Below are 19,048 nucleotides of genomic sequence, written 5' to 3'. Positions count from 1 at the left end.
AGGGCAGGGGGGAACTTGCCATTAGGAGCACCCTGTGGGCAGCCACGCCTTACCACCAGCCGCTCCTAATGGCTAATCATGGCAGAGTGTGGAGGGCTCCCTACCCTTGCCAAGTGCCTTTGCTGCAGACCCGGGTTGTTGGCTGCAGGCCGGGTCAGCGGGTGAGCAGTGGTGGCATGGATGTCGGCCTCGGTGGGGAACTTTACATCATGAGACCTTCGGTGCCCGACGCTGTTGCTTCCTCTGCCGCTGTTGCTTTCCCTTCTGCCTGTGCCGCTGCCACGTTTGGAGTGCTGCGCATTCCTCCGCCGGCAGCGTTTCAGACGCTTCTCGGGCGGGGAGCCACCTCTGTAGCTTCCACGGTTCCCGCTGGCATCTCTCTCACCAGCACCATCTCCAACAACAGCAGCAGCAGCGGCGGGACAGACCCTGCTGCCGACAAGAACCTTCTGCCCTCCCGCAGGGGCATCGCTTTGGTCGACAGTGGCTGCGTCGACAACATCTTTCGGGCTTTGGGGGAGTTTAAGCATTTAAGGGAGTGCTAAGGATCTGTAGGATGATTCCCTTTCTCTTAAGTTTGGATTGGAAGGTTCATTCATTCATTCACCCTTAGCACTCCTTTAAACGGAACTCCTTTAAATTTAAACTCCTTGCCTGGACCCCAGCTTCGTGCTGGTGTCTTACCCTTTGCTCCATCATTATGAGATGAAGATCATTATACTTTCACACTATGAAGTCAGCTATGCAAAGATTTGGACATTAGATGAATCTCGACATAACTGAGTTACACCTTGAGAATGTTTTTAAGATGGCGTCGGCAGTAGCAGCAGTGTGAGGAGCTCCAGCCGGCACGGGCAGCGCCAGGCGACAAGCCCTCAAATCCCTGCGGGTCCAGCTGACGAGGTAGAAAGCCTAAAGCCCAAGACTTGCCAGCAAACCTGAAAAGAGCTCCATTCCTCAGTAAACGCTCAATTCAAACATACTCAGATTTCCGATTCCTCCCATCATTGACCAGCATGCCAGAAAAGAGCTCATTCCTCGGTAAGCGCTAAATTCAAAAGCGCTCTATTCAAAAGCGCTCAACAATCTGCGACTTGACCCATCCTTACTAGAAGGTAAGGCAGTGAGACGGTGAGATTCATCCCATCCTTGCACGGCGGTGACCACCTGGAGCTGTGAGTCGGTCTTCAGACATTTGCAGCCAGGGTGTGAAGCAGACTGCTTCCCCCCCACCGCCCCTCCTTCCCTCTTCCCTCTTCACCAAACTGCTCATCCTCTTTAAAAGGACAGTAACATAGTTTTGTTATAACTGAACTCCTGTGAAGATTGGAAGCAATTTTATTTCCTGTGATAGAAGCAGAAGTATATTGAAGCCAGGAGCAAATGCTCAATACAAATCTGAATCTACATAGTAAAAATATAAACTGTTTGAATTGCCAGTGCAAGACTATCTACGTGCCTCTTTCTCTTGAAGCAACAAACTTTGAAAGTGTATTTAATTAACTAAGAGGTTAATTAACTAGGAACATCACTCAAAACTAGGCACGCACACCCCTAACTACCTCTATTCCAACCACAACTGGCCTTAAATGCAAGCTACTCAATGCAAGAAGCCTTGTAAATAAAATACCTGAATTTCTCCTCTTACTAAATATGGCTAAATTCGACATTATACTTGTCTGTGAAACTTGGCTCAACGCATCTCTCCCTGACTTCATTACCACAGTAAGAGACTATCATGTTTTCCTATCAGATTGTGAAATCTGTAGAGGAGGTGGTGTTTCTATCTTCTATAAAAAGTCCCCACATCTAAAAAACATCCAAGTTACCCAGGAGCTTGCTATTCCTGAGACCATCGTCTGTGAACTGTCCTTAAACATCATATTTCGGTTCTTACTATGTTACAGAGCCCCTGATTATGACATTGAACATGCAAACAAGCTAAATATACTACTAACATGGGCAGCATCCTGCCCACACGGTCTTACCTTTCTTGGTGACTTCAATTTACCTCATATTAACTGGACCCTTAACAAATGTACAACTGAACCCAGACATGCAACCTTATACAATGCAGTAACAAATCTGGGACTACAACAAATAGTAACCAACAACACGAGACTTAACAACTGCCTCGATCTCATCTTCTGCAATAGTTTGAATTCAATTTATGGAACACAAGTTAAAGAACCCTTTTCCAACAGTGACCACAACATGATTGACTTTTGTCTCAACATATGTCCACACAAAAATCATCACGACGGAATCCCCAATTATAACTTCAAAAAAGGCAACTATGATCTTATAAACAACGATCTCTCATCCCTTGATTGGCAATTTCTATTCACTGGATGTAATACTGTAGAAGACCATTACAACGTATTTTTACTTGAAGTCAAAAGAGTCATCAAACTATATGTACCATTAACAACTCCCAAAACCAGAAAAAAACAAATTACCCATAACAATAAGGAAGCTTCAATCCAAAAAGAAATCACTTTGGCGGAAAAACAAATCTGGTCACGTTGCCAACTTCAAAAGTCGATACAAAAATTTATGCCACCAGATAAAAACTGAATGCACCAATTATCACATTAAATAAAAAGAAAACCTTCTGCACACCAATTCCACCTGTACTTTCTACAATTTTGTAAACAACAAACTAAAAGACTCAAGATCCATCCCACCCCTAAAAGGACCTTATGGTAAGGACTGCAACAACAACACTATTAAAGCCAACCTCTTTAACACATTCTTTGGCTCAGTATTTGTAAACAGCAATGGATCATGCCCAGTATTTCCTAGTCGAACCACAGACAACTATAATGATCTAATACATATCGATTTTACAGAAGACAATGTTGAAAAAGCACTATGCAATCTAAAACCATCTCTATCTATTGGACCAGATGGAATATGTGCCTACTTCTTAAAAAAGCTACCCACTGCCATAGCCGAACCTCTAAGCATAATCTTTGAAAAATCTTTCAGGACCAGCTCCTTGTCAAAACTATGGTCACAAGCCACGGTCATCCCCATCTTCAAAAAGGGAGACCCCAGCCTAGTTGAAAATTACAGACCAATCTCTTTATGCTGCGTCACCTGTAAAGTAATGGAATCAATTATTAACCAATCCATCATCCTCCACTTAGAAACAAACAACCTACTCTAATAAACAATTTGGTTTTAGAAAAAACTATCCTGTAATCTGCAACTCTTACACTGCAAAAACATATGGACTACACAACTCGATCAGGGCAAAACAATAGAGGCAATCTACATAGACTTCTGTAAAGCCTTTGATTCAGTGGTACACGACAAACTACTACTAAAACGAAAATCTTATGGAGGGAATAAGAGTAAAGAAAACTTAGAGGGGGAAAAAGGTCCACGGGGGGGTGGGTTGGGGGCTGGAACAAGAGGAGAGCACCCGACCCTACAGGGGATGAGACCATGACCCGAAGCTCTGGGGTGGAAGAAAAGCGAGACGTGGGGGGAGAGAAACGATGGCATCACCTTTCCGCTGCCACTTCCACCCATCAAAGCCCGAAAGACATTGTCGACACAGCCTCCGTCAACCAAAGCGATGCCCCTGCGGGAGGGCAGGTGGTTCTTGTTGGCAGCGGGGTCTGTCCCACCACTGCTGCTGCTGTTGTTGGAGATGGCGCTGGTGAGAGAGGCGCTGGTGGGAACTGTGGAAGCTACGGAGATGGCTCCCCTGCCCGAGAAGCGGCTGAAACGTTGCCGGTGGAGGAATGCGGAACACTCCAAACACGGCAGCGGCACAGACAGAAGGGAAAGCAATGACGGCGGAGGAAGCAGCAGTGGCGGGCACCGAAGTTCTCGCAATGTAAAGTGCCTCACCGAGGCTGACATCCACGGCGCTGCTGCCTGCCCGCTGACCTGGCCTGCAGCCAGCACCATACCCGGGTCTGCAGCAAAGGCAGTTGGCAAGGGTAGGGAGCCCTCCGCTCTCTGCCATAATCAACCATTAGCAGCAGCTGGTGGTGAGGCATAGCTGCCCACAGGGCGCTCTAGGCGAGGGTGGGGGGGGGGGAATTAAGTCACCCCTGAAAAGACAGCCTAGCCGTTTTTTCGGGGATCAAAAGAAAATAAGGCCCGGCCTTATTTTCTGAGAAACATGGTAGTATGCTTAGAAAGCACACCATATTTGTACAGCAGGTATATTTCTCATGAAACTCAACCAATTACTTTTATCACTATTCTGGACAAACTACTAGAAGAAAAAACTAATTATTTATTGAAATAATTATGGTAGTGATAGTGACCTGATTGAATTATGAAACAAAGAAGGTAACTGAAGGCATAAACAGAGTAGCTCCTCTCCTTTGGTTGTTGTCTTTTATGTACTCCATTTGTATCCAACACTTACTAGTCATTATACACAGAATGTATACTCAATTATTCTACACATAATCAACACTTAAAAGCAATAATTAATTACATGGAGCTGAAGCTAAATAAGATTTGCAAAATTTTAAAATGTGGCATATATTAAGCTTATAATACACCAGATTAAACTGCACTAAAGCTGTTATATTATTTTAAAACATATAGAAAAAACATACAGTTTATTAAAGGATCTGAATACATAATTAGGGATGGTCAAGAATGGAAAAGGTATGAAAGTAGAGTCTGGATAAGGCATTTCATAAATAGAAGAACTATTTGGGCATGACCTTGGAAAAAGGCCTCTGATAGGAATTTCATCATGGTCCATATAGAATATATAGGGACTCTGAACCATAAACCACAAAGGTCTTTATATGTCAAAACATTTATTCATTATATGTCAAAACATATATTGTTTGTTCATGGTTGGGTTACTGTCCAGTAAGTCAGCCATGACCAAACAATATTTATTTATTGTTATACTATGTTCATATGCAATGCATTCACTTGAATTAAAATTGAAACAAAATCCATCATAGTATCACAAAAGATTACAATTAATTAAATAATTGGCAGAAAATATAGACAGTACAAAGATGAGTTGAAAGGAGCAAAATTTTTCCATGAAATTCATAGGAAGAAGGGCTAGATGGACATATTAATCTTCAACATGGACCTAAAAGATCTAATTGGAAATGGCTCCAATATTAAGGGAGGTAGAGACAAACTCAGAAAGGATTCATCAAGTACAAGCAGCAAGTTTCTATTAATGACTGTGTTTTTCCATTCTATGACTTGAAATAGGTACAGCAGCATGACTAGTATTGGCTCCTTGAAACATTTAAAAATCACTGAGAACTGATCATTTTAGTGGATCTTCTTCACTTGCAGGAGGGGATATATGACTTGAGATAAGTTTAAAATATAGGATAATACAACCATAGGTCCCATTCCTATTTAAATGCCTTAGTGGTTAATAGTCTTTAATTTCTTGGTTTCTTTTCAGAGGCATCAAACATATAATACACTGTAGCAATTAAAGAGCGCAAAGTTTTGTGTGTGGACCCCAAAGCTGCTTTGAAAATTGCTGGTAAATAATAATGCAATGAAGACATAAAGATAATTTTTTAAAATACATGGGAGAATATATAACTAAATTTGAATTTAAAATTAATAACTTTTACTTTCAACTTTTCCCATGAACCTCTTCTCCCAATTTTTGGAATATAGCCTTCACAGGCCCCATGTGAAGATACTGCAGTAATGTAGATTTTGTTGCTCTTCAACAACACCATTCCATCTGCTCAGTGTCATCCAGAGGCGCTTTCCCAAGTGGCTAGCCCATTAATGAATTCTAGCTGTATCAGACTGTCCTCTCAAAGTTAAAACCACCAAGATTCTGCTGTGGTATACAAAAATTTTCCAACATGAACTGTAATTAATAGAGTACAAGCCAGAAAGGTAATTATTGGGGAGTTTTTGTATATGTTTTGATATATTTGAGTTTGTTTCTCTCCAATATTGACAGAGTGTTCAGTGAGGTATGTGTTGATGCATGTGTCTTAGCTTTGTTTGCATCACAGTTGATGCAACTATAAGAAAATTCTGGGTACATTTGGCAAATACAAAGCATTGCTTTTAGAGAAGCTACGCTAGTTATATAAAGAAATAAGTTCCTTCTAATGAAGCAATTTCTGTCCTACTTAACAGTGGCTGCAAAAATACTTATTACCCCTCCTCCTTCCTTAGTACAACAATAATCCTTTCAGCCCCTTATTCCACTTTTTTTTCAATCATCAAATTCAGAAATCTGAATTTCACTGTTTTTCCATTTTCCATTCATAGAAGAGGTTCTTATAAAAGTACTTATTGCTGTGTTCCCTGACCAGCTAGTTCTACCATCTTCACAACCCATTCTTCCATTGTGGATATTTCAGCATTTCTCCACCTTTGTGCAAATAATAATCTTGCTGCAGTAATCATATATAAAATCAGTCTCCTTAAGTAACTATTCATTAGTCCCAATAAAAAGAGTTCTGGTTTCATCTTGATATTACTATTCAAAAGTCTTTGTATCATATGTGTACTGGTATGTCAATTATGCCACACCCCGATAGACAAGGAATTTGAAAAAAAAAGTCTAGAATTTTGTTACTATATATGCTTATTGCAGCAAAAAATATGTATGCACAAAAATGGTAAGATATAATAATCCCATAATGGAAGAATGTATAGAAAAATTGAGATGGCCAAATTAACTGTTTTAATTAAAGAAAAGATACTTTTTTCTTTTTTCCTTGACTCCACAGTTCTCCTTCCCCCTTTTTCTTCTTCCATTTCCCTATTATCTTTATTTTCATTTGTATTTTCTATTATGATAATTTCAATAAAATTATATAAGTTATGCCACCTCCTCGAACAGAAGGCTGTATTCACAATTACTGTGGCTTTAGTTACTCAGTTGCATTACCGCAATGCATTCTTCATAGAGCTATCCTTAAAATAAGTTTTACTTAGTGTCTGAAAAGTGTACACAGAATCACAGTCAATATATTTGATTATGTCAGCTGTTATTTGTGTTTTCACAAAATAAGCTCATACACTCAGGACTCAGTTATGTTACAACTGATATGAAATAGAAAAAAATCATGCTTTATAACAACTATAAAACTAAACAATCAGAATGTTAAATATTGACCCATTTTAAAATGCTAACATTAAATGCCTTTGTAAAAGATTGAATACTAATGTATTTTCCTTGGATTTTCATTGAGTAACAAATGAACATAAGAACTGGTACTGACAAGGAAACAAGCATAGTTTGATGGTCAGTGCTAAAAATAATCTTTAGCCATCCCCTCAAGTGAAGGAAATTCCTACCACACCTCAAACCAAAAATTAGAGAAAGAGAGTTAAGCCACATAATTTCACCAGAGTAAAATTACATCCTTACTTGTATAATCTATTCTGTTCAACAAGGAATACTTCATTCTCCAGAATCTTTTGCAGCAAATTATACTTGGTAAAATGCTTATATCGACAAGATAACACTTATACCTTGAGGGCATCATCATATACAATCTCTGGTATATTCTTTGGCAGAAAACTACCAAATTATCTTCAGGTAGGAAATCATTTGTTTTTAAAACTTCTATTAATTCTGTGGTAATGTGCCTTCGAGTACTACATTTCAAATCCAATTTATCTACTATTGTTATACAGTGTTACTTTTAATAACAGATAGCTTTTAAAAGGACGTACCTCATAATAAACATAAATTTGTCTAATTTATGCATGAATTAATAACAATGTATGAAGACTTCTTAAGATAAGACAAGATTACTTTGCATAGGTTTGGTAGAAAACAGATTATTGGGCAATAGTAGAAGAAAACAACACTGCAAATTTCCTAAGAGTTAGCTTTAATGGAATCCTATCTTCTCCTGTGCCAGCACTAATGTAGATCTGAATCTGCTGCCTAGCTGCTCCATTGTAGCACTATGATGCTGCTATTTTTCCAGTTCTCTTAAGCCATTATTCCAGAAAGGCTGCCTATTGCTCAGCTGCTTCCATAACAGTCTTTGGAGAGAACAGGAATATATTTCAGAAGGTAAAGTTTACAGGAACAGAGCAGCATATGTTGATTCACTCATCTAATACAAGATTCTGCTTGAGTTATAAGGATAACTATCTATTGAGAGCTATTAGCCTATTATTTAAGAGTCAACAACTTCATTTGGTGGTTTATACTCAGATCTAATGGTTCACATTCTTAAACCAATGTTGTACTTTTCTGGTTCTTTTGGTAAAGCATTTCATTTTTTGAAAATCAGTTCAGTTCAAAAGCAGCAGATAGCAAACCAGAATGAAAAATTATTTTAGACATAGTCAAAGCTGATAGCAAGAGGAAACTGATTGGGACACTAGAAGTGTGTGGTTGAATAGAATTTTTAGCAGCTAAAGCTGATGAAAAAAGTATGCTTCTTGCTTTAGATAAGCTATGATGCAAATAAACATTTAATTTTCTTAATTATGTGATTAAAATGAATTCAACAAACAAAAAAAGGTAGGAAGAAAAGGAAAATTGTGTCAGGAAAAATATTTCCTATGTCAGGAGACATAAAATATGTATTTTAAACTTTTATAACAGAAGGCTTAGAGACTGTTCTGATTTACACATATGAAAGAGTATACTTTATTTAGCAACAATTTCATGGAATAGAATTTATTCAATAGAAGTGAATGCTTATAAGTGAAGATATTTTTATATCAACCAATTCCTAATTTATATTCTGCTTAGACACTTTTGCTCTTGTTTTTTTAAATTTGGGCATTTGCTTGAATACAAAATAAATCTATTTACTAACCTGAATTAAGCATAAATTATTACCTGTTTAGATTATTTCTCCATGTTTCTTGTGTTGATTTATCATCTAATAGTAACGTTGTCAGGCAACAAACTTTACATATAACTTTACATATAAGCAAGAATTTATGCTATTTGATATTGGTTAATTGATCAATATCATATATGCAAAATTTCAACTTGACTTGACATTTATGGAACACAACCGTTGTATAATATTTAGTCCTTTAACTATGGTTGCTGTTTTGGCCATCATTGTGCATTCTCTCTTCCCAAATTTACTGGAATCAATTAACTATTTTTTTTACTCTGTTTCTGAGACTAATAATAATATTTTTACTGTGGCAGTTATGCTGCAGTACAGTAGCTCCTTTCAATTTATTTTACAGGATGATAATAACTTATTTTAAATGGACGGACAGTTAAAGAAAATATAGGCAATTTCTCTTACTTCTGAATCTAAAGAACGATATCTAGGCTTTCCAATTAATTATATAAGTCTTCTCATTCTTATGCTTAAATAAATTACTATTTTTTTTTATTAAAACATATATTACTAAAGAGCTAACAAGTGAATAGCCAGCTATAAACACCCCAATCAATAATGAAAAAGTCACACCAACCAGGCACAATATAAATACCCACACACAGAATAGCCCAAAGCACACACTCTGCTACAGAGAAGTTCCCTGAGAATGGGCTCCAGCTCGAGTCCAAAAGTTCTGATCCCTGTGACTGACCCAGATTGGCTTCTGCAACTTTATCCTGGGACACGTACATTTGCCTTCATTCGTATCTGGCCTGTGTTTGAAAATCCCTAATAAAAGGGAAGAAACCATTTCATGATGTAACACGTTCCACTGATTTGAGAGTTCTTATTGTCAATTTAAACACTGAGACACTGAACTTGTCGATCAGAAAGGTCGGCAGTTTGGCGGTTCGAATCCCTAGCACCACGTAACAGAGTGAGCTCCTGTTATTTGTCCCAGATTCTGCCAACCTAGGAGTTCGAAAGGATGTAAAAAATGCAAGTAGAAAAATAGGGACCACTTTGGTGGGAAGGTAATCTTACATAAGATCTTTTAACCCATATATTAGAAGAAAAGTACATCCAATCAACTTCCTGATTTACCTAGGATTTTCCATATATCAGGTAAACACAAAAAAATTAGATCTACAAAAATCCAGATGTCTACTAGATATCTACTGAGATACAAAATACTGTAAACCTTTACTCCCATCAGCCAGATTTTTTTTCCAGATTATATGATAGCCTGACAAGAAGTACTTTTATAAATCTTAACTATTGTTAAAACAATAAACTTTTCTAACTTACTCAGTAGGGTTTCCATAGTTGATGCTGATGTCTTACAGAAAATTGCTCAGCTACCAGTCTTGGATGCCTTAGACATGCCCCCGCCCCCTTTACCAATGAATTCAAGAATGCGATCTTGAAGATGAACTTAAGTAAAGCAACAGTGCCGGATATAATTTCATTCCTGCTGAGATCTACAAATCTCTAGACCCAAATACTTTATAAACATTCTAAGACATCTTGGAAATCATTTGATCCACAGAGGAGATGCTTGAGGATGTCTGTGATGCCCAATTGGCTCTCTATAAAAGATAAGGGAAGCAAATTAGATTACAGTTAGGGAGGACTTGCCCCAATTGATCAAATGGTTAAAAGTGATAGCAGGAAGTTCCTAGTGTTAGATCTGTAAAGTTCTGTTAATGTAGCCTTATTAAAAAAAAGTAGAATTAGTTCTTGTCTGGCTTACCTGGGAGGGCTGACATGATGTCTAGAGACTGGGCTTTAAGACTGGGCTGCAGAGCCACCACCAGGTTCAGAGATGAACTGCACAACAGTGTTTTTCTTTGAAGCCAGAGGATTGCCATATTATACTTTAAAACTTCAGCCATTTTTTCATAACAGGGAAATTCCAATGGAATCATATTAATCAGTAAGTAAGCTAACAGTAACACCAATGTTTATAATATGAAAAATAAGAATTTATGTTGAACACTCATATTGGATAATTTCAACTGTAGGAACAGATCAAAATAGACAATGGGAAAATACAGAGTCCTAAAATAAGTTAAATGTATATGCCTTATCCTTTACATGCCACTAAGCACCAACAAATCTTTTTAATGCTACATTGCTTAGCTACGTCTATTGAATGTTGTACTCATTCAAGCTTAGTGCAAACAGAAAAAGAATTTTAATTCCAAGCTGAGGATAATTTTAAACCTTAAATATATAGAAGTGTTAGCTCCTAGACCAGTGGTAGTCAACCTGGTCCCTACCGCCCACTAGTGGGTGTTCCAGCTTTCATGGTGGGCGGTAGGGGTTTTGTCCCCTAATTTATAAATCACCATTACTGTGGAACCGGTGGGCGGTTAGAGAAAACTTTACTACTAACAGAGATACAAAAGTGGGTGGTAGGTATAAAAAGGTTGACTACCCCTGTCCTAGACAAAGCAAAGAAAACATTGTTCTGTTAACTGTATAATACCAATATTTCCTTTGTTATCAACTTTTTAATATTAACATATTTAATCTTGTTTTCTTTTTTCTGCAGGATACACATGAAGAAAATGAATGTGGTAAAACCAAGCCAAGTGTTAACTCTTTTTCTTCTCTTTGAAATGTCAGTATTTGGTCAATATGAGAGTGATGATTTTGAGGATGTATACGAACATGAGATGGATAGTGAATATCCATCTATTTTTCGTCAAGTTCCTCATGTAGAATATAACATCCCATACTCCAACGTACATGCTGAGTGTGCCAAAGAATGCTTCTGTTCACCTACATTCCCAACAACTATGTACTGTGATCATCGCAAGCTTCTGACAATACCAAAGATTCCAGCTCACATCCAGCAACTTTATTTGCAACATAATGAGATTGAAGCTGTGCCTCTGGAATCCTTTGTTAATGCTACAGCTTTGAAAGACATTAATCTCAGCCACAACAAAATCAAGTCTCATAAGATTGACAATGGTGTATTCGTCAAACTTGCAAACCTCATTCAACTTCATTTAGAATATAATCAGTTGGAAGAAATTCCATTCCCATTACCTGGAAGCTTAGAAAGGTTGATCCTGGGTTTCAATCAAATTTCCAAGTCACACAGTAAAGCCTTGGAAGGGCTAACACATTTAACAATGCTTGACCTCTGTAATAATTATCTTGAGGATTCCCAGCTCAAAGGAATAGACTTTTCAAATATGAGAAACCTAATGCAGATTAACCTTTGTAACAACAAGCTACAGTCTGTGCTTCCAGATCTACCACCTTCAGTGATGTATCTTTCACTTGAAAATAATTCAGTTTCTTCCATTCCAGATAATTACTTCCACAAACTTCCAAATCTTACTGCTTTAAGAATGTCACACAATAATCTTGAAGAAATTCCTTATAATGCTTTTATGTTTTCTAATCTTCTGGAACTTAATCTTGGGCATAACAAATTGAAACACATTTTCTATATTCCAAGAACCCTACAACATTTATACTTAGAAGATAATGAACTAGAAGGTGAGTTTAATTGCTTTTATAAATCTAGTTTTTTAAACATTTACTTTTACTTGAAATATATTTAATTACACTGTAATATATGTATAAGTGATTTAGCTTTCCAAAGGTTCTTATGCTAAAATTCATGTGGTACTAAATTAGCTAGCAACGATATGGAATTTTAGATACAGGAAGAAAACAATTAGGAGATACGATCCAATTTTTTCCCTATGTTGCAATTAGTCTTTTGCTTAAAAGATACACATACATGCCAAATCCTTACGTAGGATTTGTTATAGAAAAAAGATGGCCACAATTTCCCAAACTCTCAGTTAAGATCTTATTTGATGCTGTTTTTTTGTCCCATTTCAATGATTGAGGAACCTACATTAACAGAGTGGTGGAGACTGAAAAAAATAAATTTCAGCTTAAGTAAAGTCAACAATGATAGAAGAATTCTGGTTATTGGTTTTGCTCTCATAATAGGAAAAGAGTACTTTGGAATATCTTACAGGAACCTATTTACTTTAATGAACATTGTTTTTGTCTTTTTACAGTCATGAATGTTACTTTAATGTGTCCTGCTATTGATCCACTGAACTTCAAACATTTAACGTACATACGAGTAGACCAAAACAAGCTTACAGCTCCTATCAGCACTTATGCATTCTTCTGCTTTCCACATGTGCGGACCATTTATTATGGAGAACAAAAAATTAGCAAAGATCAGCAAACACAGCTGAAAACACCTGTGTTCCGAAGATTTCTGACTCCAGAAGAATATGAAGAAGCAGAAGATTTTCATGAAGAAGATGAAAGTCATGATCACGATTCCAGAGGAAGTGACAATGACAACTACCTTGATCCTTACTTCTATTAACAATTTTAAGAGGTAGTAAAACTAGCAAACAAACAAAAAATAATATCAAGTATAAATGAAACAGAATAAACTGGAAAATGCAGTAAACCATCTGAAGCCATTCAATATATTTTATAGCATATAGAATATTTTTATGTAGAAAATCTCAATAGCCATGAAAATAGTATTTCTTAGATGTTCAAACTATTAATAGCAGACTATGAAAACATTTTAAATATTATAGAAACATTTAGGTGAATACAATACATGCCATGACAATGTCGTTTGTATAATATTGGTATGGTAATGATACTCTCTAAATGCTGATATATTTGAGACTGCAATATGATACACTACTGTTATTTGACATAGATCTTATTTTTCATTTGAATAACTTTTCTAAGAGAAGTTAGTTTATTCTGAATCCTAATTAGGCTTGCAGCAAACCCATTACAATAGTAGATTTAAAAATCTCTTGGTATTTCAGCTAACATTTAACTGAATAGTTAAATAGTCAAGCATTTAACTATTTTATGGTTTATGCATGTAGATGTGTGTGTCTGTGTATAAACTTACTATTCATGAAACATTCATCTTTTGCCCAAATTCACTTCATAAATATGAAATTATTCAAGGAGCTATCCATTGACTCAGAAGAATAATTTGAAGTTAATATTGTACTCAAGTGAAACAGAAGACTAGTAGGTTAAAAACATAATTTGAATCCGAAGATGTATTAATTATAAAATGTATAATAGAAAGAACAACAATCTTTTCAGTTGACAGGATACCCAGAAATAAAATGAAAGCTGACTAAAATCTTAAGATATCATCAAATTTCACATAATCTTACTAACTTTACTCCTGAAATCTTTGCTATCTCTCATGATAAATAATAAAACATTCATCCTGCTGCATAACGTTTCAGGAGATTTTGATTCATTATCATAAGCACTCTTTTTTTGCCTATAGACACCTACATTTTGGGTTACATAAAATCATTGTTGATATCATGAATACTTTGTCCTGGGGCCAACTATTCATTCTTGCTACCAAGTACATTTCAAGTATATTTAATGAGTAACAAACTTAATATTTGTTACAGAATATAAAATGTTATCTAGGATTCAATCTCAATAAAAGGAGAATATTTGTAACTCAGAGTTGATGCAATCTACATCAATGAAACTATCACTAAACAAGAACATACAGACACATATTGCAACATAGGGAAAAATCAACAGACTTGGCTTATATTTAGTTCATCAACAATACAAGGCTATCAAAAGTATTATTTTTAAAAATACATAATATTTTTAATCAGTATTCACATTTATTTTGCTTTTATATATGGATTTTAATCTGATAGTTAATAAATATTTAAATATATATTATGTTTAAAAAAGTATAAGATGTTACAAATAAATTACGATACGTTTGAAATACATAGGTTTTTTTTTTGCCAGCAAATTACTTTGCCTCTATATTAAATTTGGATATCGATAGACAGTGATGCACCGAAACGATGGAAATTGACGCACCAAAAGGATGGAACTTCATTTTGATAATCTTTATTTTCGTATTCTAAATGCTAAACATCATGTTGTGCTCTTGACTTGAAATACCACATTAATTCATAAAAATGATTAACATTTAACAGATATTCTGTATTCTTAAAGATTAATATAATGTACTAGCATTCCGCAGGGATAAGCAACCAGTTTCTTATATCTTTGTTATATAAAGCTATGAATTAAGAACTAACCATATCATCCTTTTGGGAACATTTCAGAAGATCAATGTTAGAGCTAACAGCAAAATATATTTTAGAAAAATTGGATTACAAAGTTTTATTCCTATTTTCCACTTCCATGCAATCATGTCTGATTCTTGGAGACTATCCGACTATCTGCAGTTTTCTTGGCAAGGCTTTTCAGAAATTGTTTGCCTCCTTCCAAGAGCTGAACATGACTGTCCCAGTCATGATCTCTGTGTTTGTATCTAGTCTGATGCATTAACCTCTACAGCAAACTGGCTTTTACTTATAGAGATGTTATATACAATACCAGCTCGATACCCGTGCTTCGCTACAAAACTATGTGGCCGGGCTTAGTTTTTGGGGAGCAAAATAAGGGGGGGAATTCTGCCTCTGCCTACCAGCATCCATCAGTATTCATTTGGCTAGTGTCCTGTCAGTGTGTGAGAGAGTTGAGAACTGAAAGAGTATTTGCTGTGTGAGCAAGAAGGAGACAGCAAGGAGCCTGGGTGTGGCTTGGCTCAACTGTTCTGTACTAAAGCTGCTTGGTGCTGTGAAACTGAAACTCCTCTCCTCTGCTTGTGTTTGGCATTTGGAACAGATTTCTTTTCAGGTGGGGAGGTGGAGTAGAACTCCTTACATCAGAACATGTTAATAATAATATACGAAATACTAATGCTCTGATGGTCATTTCAAAAAATCCTTTCTTAGTGAGCACCTAGAAGCAAAGAGGAACATAAATGCCAAATTTCAAATTTGCAGGCTTTACAGTTCTGGAGATTTTGTGAAGATGCATGAGTGGTATTTTGCTATATATATATATAGATTGAATCATCTAATTAAGTATCTTAATTGATAACACATGCCATAAATTGTTGATTTTTAGTTAAGTGAGAATGCTAGCAATAGCATTCTCACTTATGTTGTTTTAACAGCTTGGCTAAATTAGCTAGTATATTTTAGGTAGCAACTTGGTTCTAAAGATATAGTCATTTTATATATATATATATATATATATATATATATATATATATATATATATATATATATATATATATAATGTTTTCTGAGGTTCTCGGGTATTTGTATGTGGATCTTTGGTTGTTGGGTTTCTCGCGTAAGATTGGAAGTATCTAGGCACGTTGATGAAGTCTCATTCATCATCTTCAGGCTTCTGTCTTCAGCTCTGTGCTTCTCAGGTGATCACTCTGAGAAGCACAGAGCTGAGACAGAAGCTGAAGATGATGAATGAGACTCATCAACGTCTAGATACTTCCAATCTTACGGGAGAAACCAACAACAAAGATCCATATATATATATATATATATATATATATATATATATATATATATATATATATATATATATATGGGATATATCATGTATGCCAATAAGCCAAGACTTTAAATGTTCTTCATCCTGCATGTAATTTTCAAGGTAAAACCATTTTTATACTTTATCAGTGATTTTTAATGTTTTGTCATTTCTACCCTAGCAGTTACCAAAAGGGAAAAAAACCTTATTCCATAGTAAGTATTATCTTTATCAAAAGGAACAAATAATATTTCCAGAAAATAGTATATCATTTATCTGATAATCTTTAATGTCACCTATTGCATTTCTCATCAACTAAACCAAATGTGGATCATTCTCTTATATTCCACAATCCACATATTCCCCAACATGAGAATAGAAAACTGAACATATGATCATTCATTTCCACTAAATGAAAACCTCTGCCAAGATTGAACCGCTTTGGTTCTTTCAAACCTTAACATTTTTCAACTTGCCAATGAACTGGAGGGAGGGAAGAGGGAAATAGAATGCTGAAAATGTGTGCACGGACTGTGAGAGCTTGGCAACCATCAAGGTTACCATTGCAGGTGCTTGAGAAAGAGATGGACTGTTCCCATTACAAAAGGACATCTCATAATTGGACAGTGTGATCACCCAGGGGTGAGGAGAAAGGGAACTTGTTGTTTATCTAAGCAAGCATTTGTGCGGGAAAACCAGAACTGGTTTTGATTCTTCAGTACCAAAATGGTGTATCCAATAAAGTGTTACTTTTGGGAATTCAAAGCTCCCAAGAGTGTTTCCTTATTTTGGGTTCACTAGTCGGACAGTTGATGTAGATTATTATCATTCTACATGTACAGCTCAGGATGATTCCTGTGTAATGCCATTATTCCATGTGCAGGATATTTGAACAGTTGAACCAAATTTTTAGTTTTCAGAAAAATTCTATTGCACGTAGCAGTATTTGCCATCTATAAAAAGGCAGTATTTTCATAAATAAATTATGTTTAAATAATCCTAACAAAGTTTAGATATTTTCTAAATATTACTTTAAAGTTGCAACTGCACAAATTCTTCTATTTATTTATTCTTTGAATGTACAGTACGGTGAAAAAAATCAAAGAAAATGCATATTCCCTAGAAAACAATAACTATTTCCTTAATAGTTTAGGTATTTGGAAATGGAAGCAAATGAACAACTAACTAACAACATTGAAGGCTAACATAAATAACCAAACCATATTCATGTAAATATGGTTGAAATCCAGCATGTTCTGAAAGTATTTTCAGCTGAGCACAATTTATCAATTTTCATAAAAGTGTTGATAAATAAGTCTGCCGCCCATCTCACTGATACAGCAACCTAGGATGAAGTACATGACACAGATAAGGCCTCTGAATACAAGAAGTTATTGAAACCTCCCTTTAACACCTTTGAGAATAAGGCATTAAATTTGCCAGTACCCTACCATGTGAGGTGGAAAGTACCGTATTTGCCGGCATATAAGACGACTTTTTTGCCCTGAAAAACATGCCTCCAAGTGGGGGGGTCGTCTTATACGCCGGTATATCCACTGCCGGCTTTCGGATGCTTGTGGGACGCAGCGAAGGCGCCTCTGGCTTCCCGGATCTCCCGCGTCGCTTCCGCCAAGAGCCTCCCCGCGTCTCTGAATCAGGTTTGAATCCCGCTCACCTCGCTCCGCCCGAGGCTGCAGCGACTGGGGGGAGTGAGAACGTGGGTCGCTCCTGTCGCCCCAGGCAGGGCCATGTGAAGGCTGCCCGCCTTCCTGCTCCTCCCACGGCCCCTGGCACTCCGCCCTGCTGCTGCAGCCCCGGGGATTTCTGGAGGGTGTTTCCGGTGACCCCGCTGGGATCGTTTGGCTGACCTAGCGGACGCGTTGCAAGAGGACTCTGTTGCGGGAAAGCCCGAGGGACTCCGCCGGGAAGGGCCAGGGTTCTGGAGTAGCGCCTGCCTACTCCGAGACACGCTCTTTTAGACAGTCCATCTAAGAGAGTTCGAACATCCTTCACTCCCAACACAGAATAACACACACACTGTGTAAATATTGGATGATTAGTTACCGGAGGGGGGGTCATCTTATACGCCGGGTCATCTTATACGCCGGCAATTACGGTATGTTAGAAACATATACCATCAAATTGTCTATTTGCAGAGACTCCCATAGCAACAGTTGGAAGTTTTGCAATTGCAGTATCATCCTACCTCTTTGTATGACCTCCAACAGGTCTTTCTCTGGTTAACAAAGATTGAGTTAAGAGGCTGCAACTGGAGAAATCTCAGAGAATAAACTAGATCAGAAACTCACAGTAGAACATTTGTTTCATCATCTACATCAGGATGTCCCAGCTGAGAAATTCTGGGAGCTGGGACACCCTGATGTAAATGGATGACATGAATGGAATGAGATCATTGTGACAATACAATTACAATTGTTTTTCTTCCCAGAAACAACAATTTAAGGTGGTGTTATCACCTATCATGCCCCACAGGACAGGGTAATTTGCAGGAGGAACCTTTCCAATGACATTACTCAGTCCCATTCACTATATTGGGTAGCTACATTTTGAGTCCCTTCCCTGAAACAATGCTTTTTCCTTGTCATGTGAAATGATCTACTCACTTCTCTTCCAATGTTTGGCTGGCTCTGATTCTGCTGGCCTTTATTAATCTGAGTATTTCTCCAGATGATGGGCCTGGAATAATTGTTCCCATTAAAAAGCAGGTATGAACATGTTTGTCTGAGTTTTCATTCAAAAATTTTCTTGTTTTCTTGGCTGTTGTAAGTCAAGTAAGTACAACCTGGGCAGCC

At 36.9% G+C, this 19,048-nt stretch overlaps 2 protein-coding genes across 4 annotated transcripts in view; one reads left to right on the top strand and one right to left on the bottom strand.

Annotated features, from left to right (window-relative positions):
• The window catches only part of CENPP (centromere protein P), a 155,048-nt gene that overhangs the window by 99,084 nt on the left and 36,916 nt on the right, over positions 1-19,048 (bottom strand). The window lies entirely within an intron of this gene.
• On the top strand, positions 7,297-14,322 carry OMD (osteomodulin). Of its 2 annotated transcripts, none has more exons than XM_026680538.2 (3): positions 7,297-7,537; positions 11,365-12,326; positions 12,863-14,322. In XM_026680538.2, the coding sequence occupies exons 2-3, from the start codon at positions 11,372-11,374 to the stop codon at positions 13,183-13,185; spliced, it is 1,278 nt and encodes a 425-aa protein (XP_026536323.2). In that variant the 5' UTR covers positions 7,297-7,537; positions 11,365-11,371; the 3' UTR covers positions 13,186-14,322. The 2 variants fall into 2 exon arrangements, with proteins under 2 accessions (XP_026536323.2, XP_026536324.2); XM_026680539.2 differs by lacking the exon at positions 7,297-7,537 and adding an exon at positions 7,867-8,023.

Source organism: Notechis scutatus, chromosome 2 (assembly GCF_049901735.1).
Source record: "Notechis scutatus isolate UNSWTSFEM ecotype Mainland chromosome 2, rNotScu1.2, whole genome shotgun sequence".
Lineage (NCBI taxonomy): Eukaryota > Metazoa > Chordata > Lepidosauria > Squamata > Elapidae > Notechis > Notechis scutatus.
Note: the sequence above shows the minus strand (reverse complement) of the source record. Positions and strands in the feature narration are given on the sequence as shown.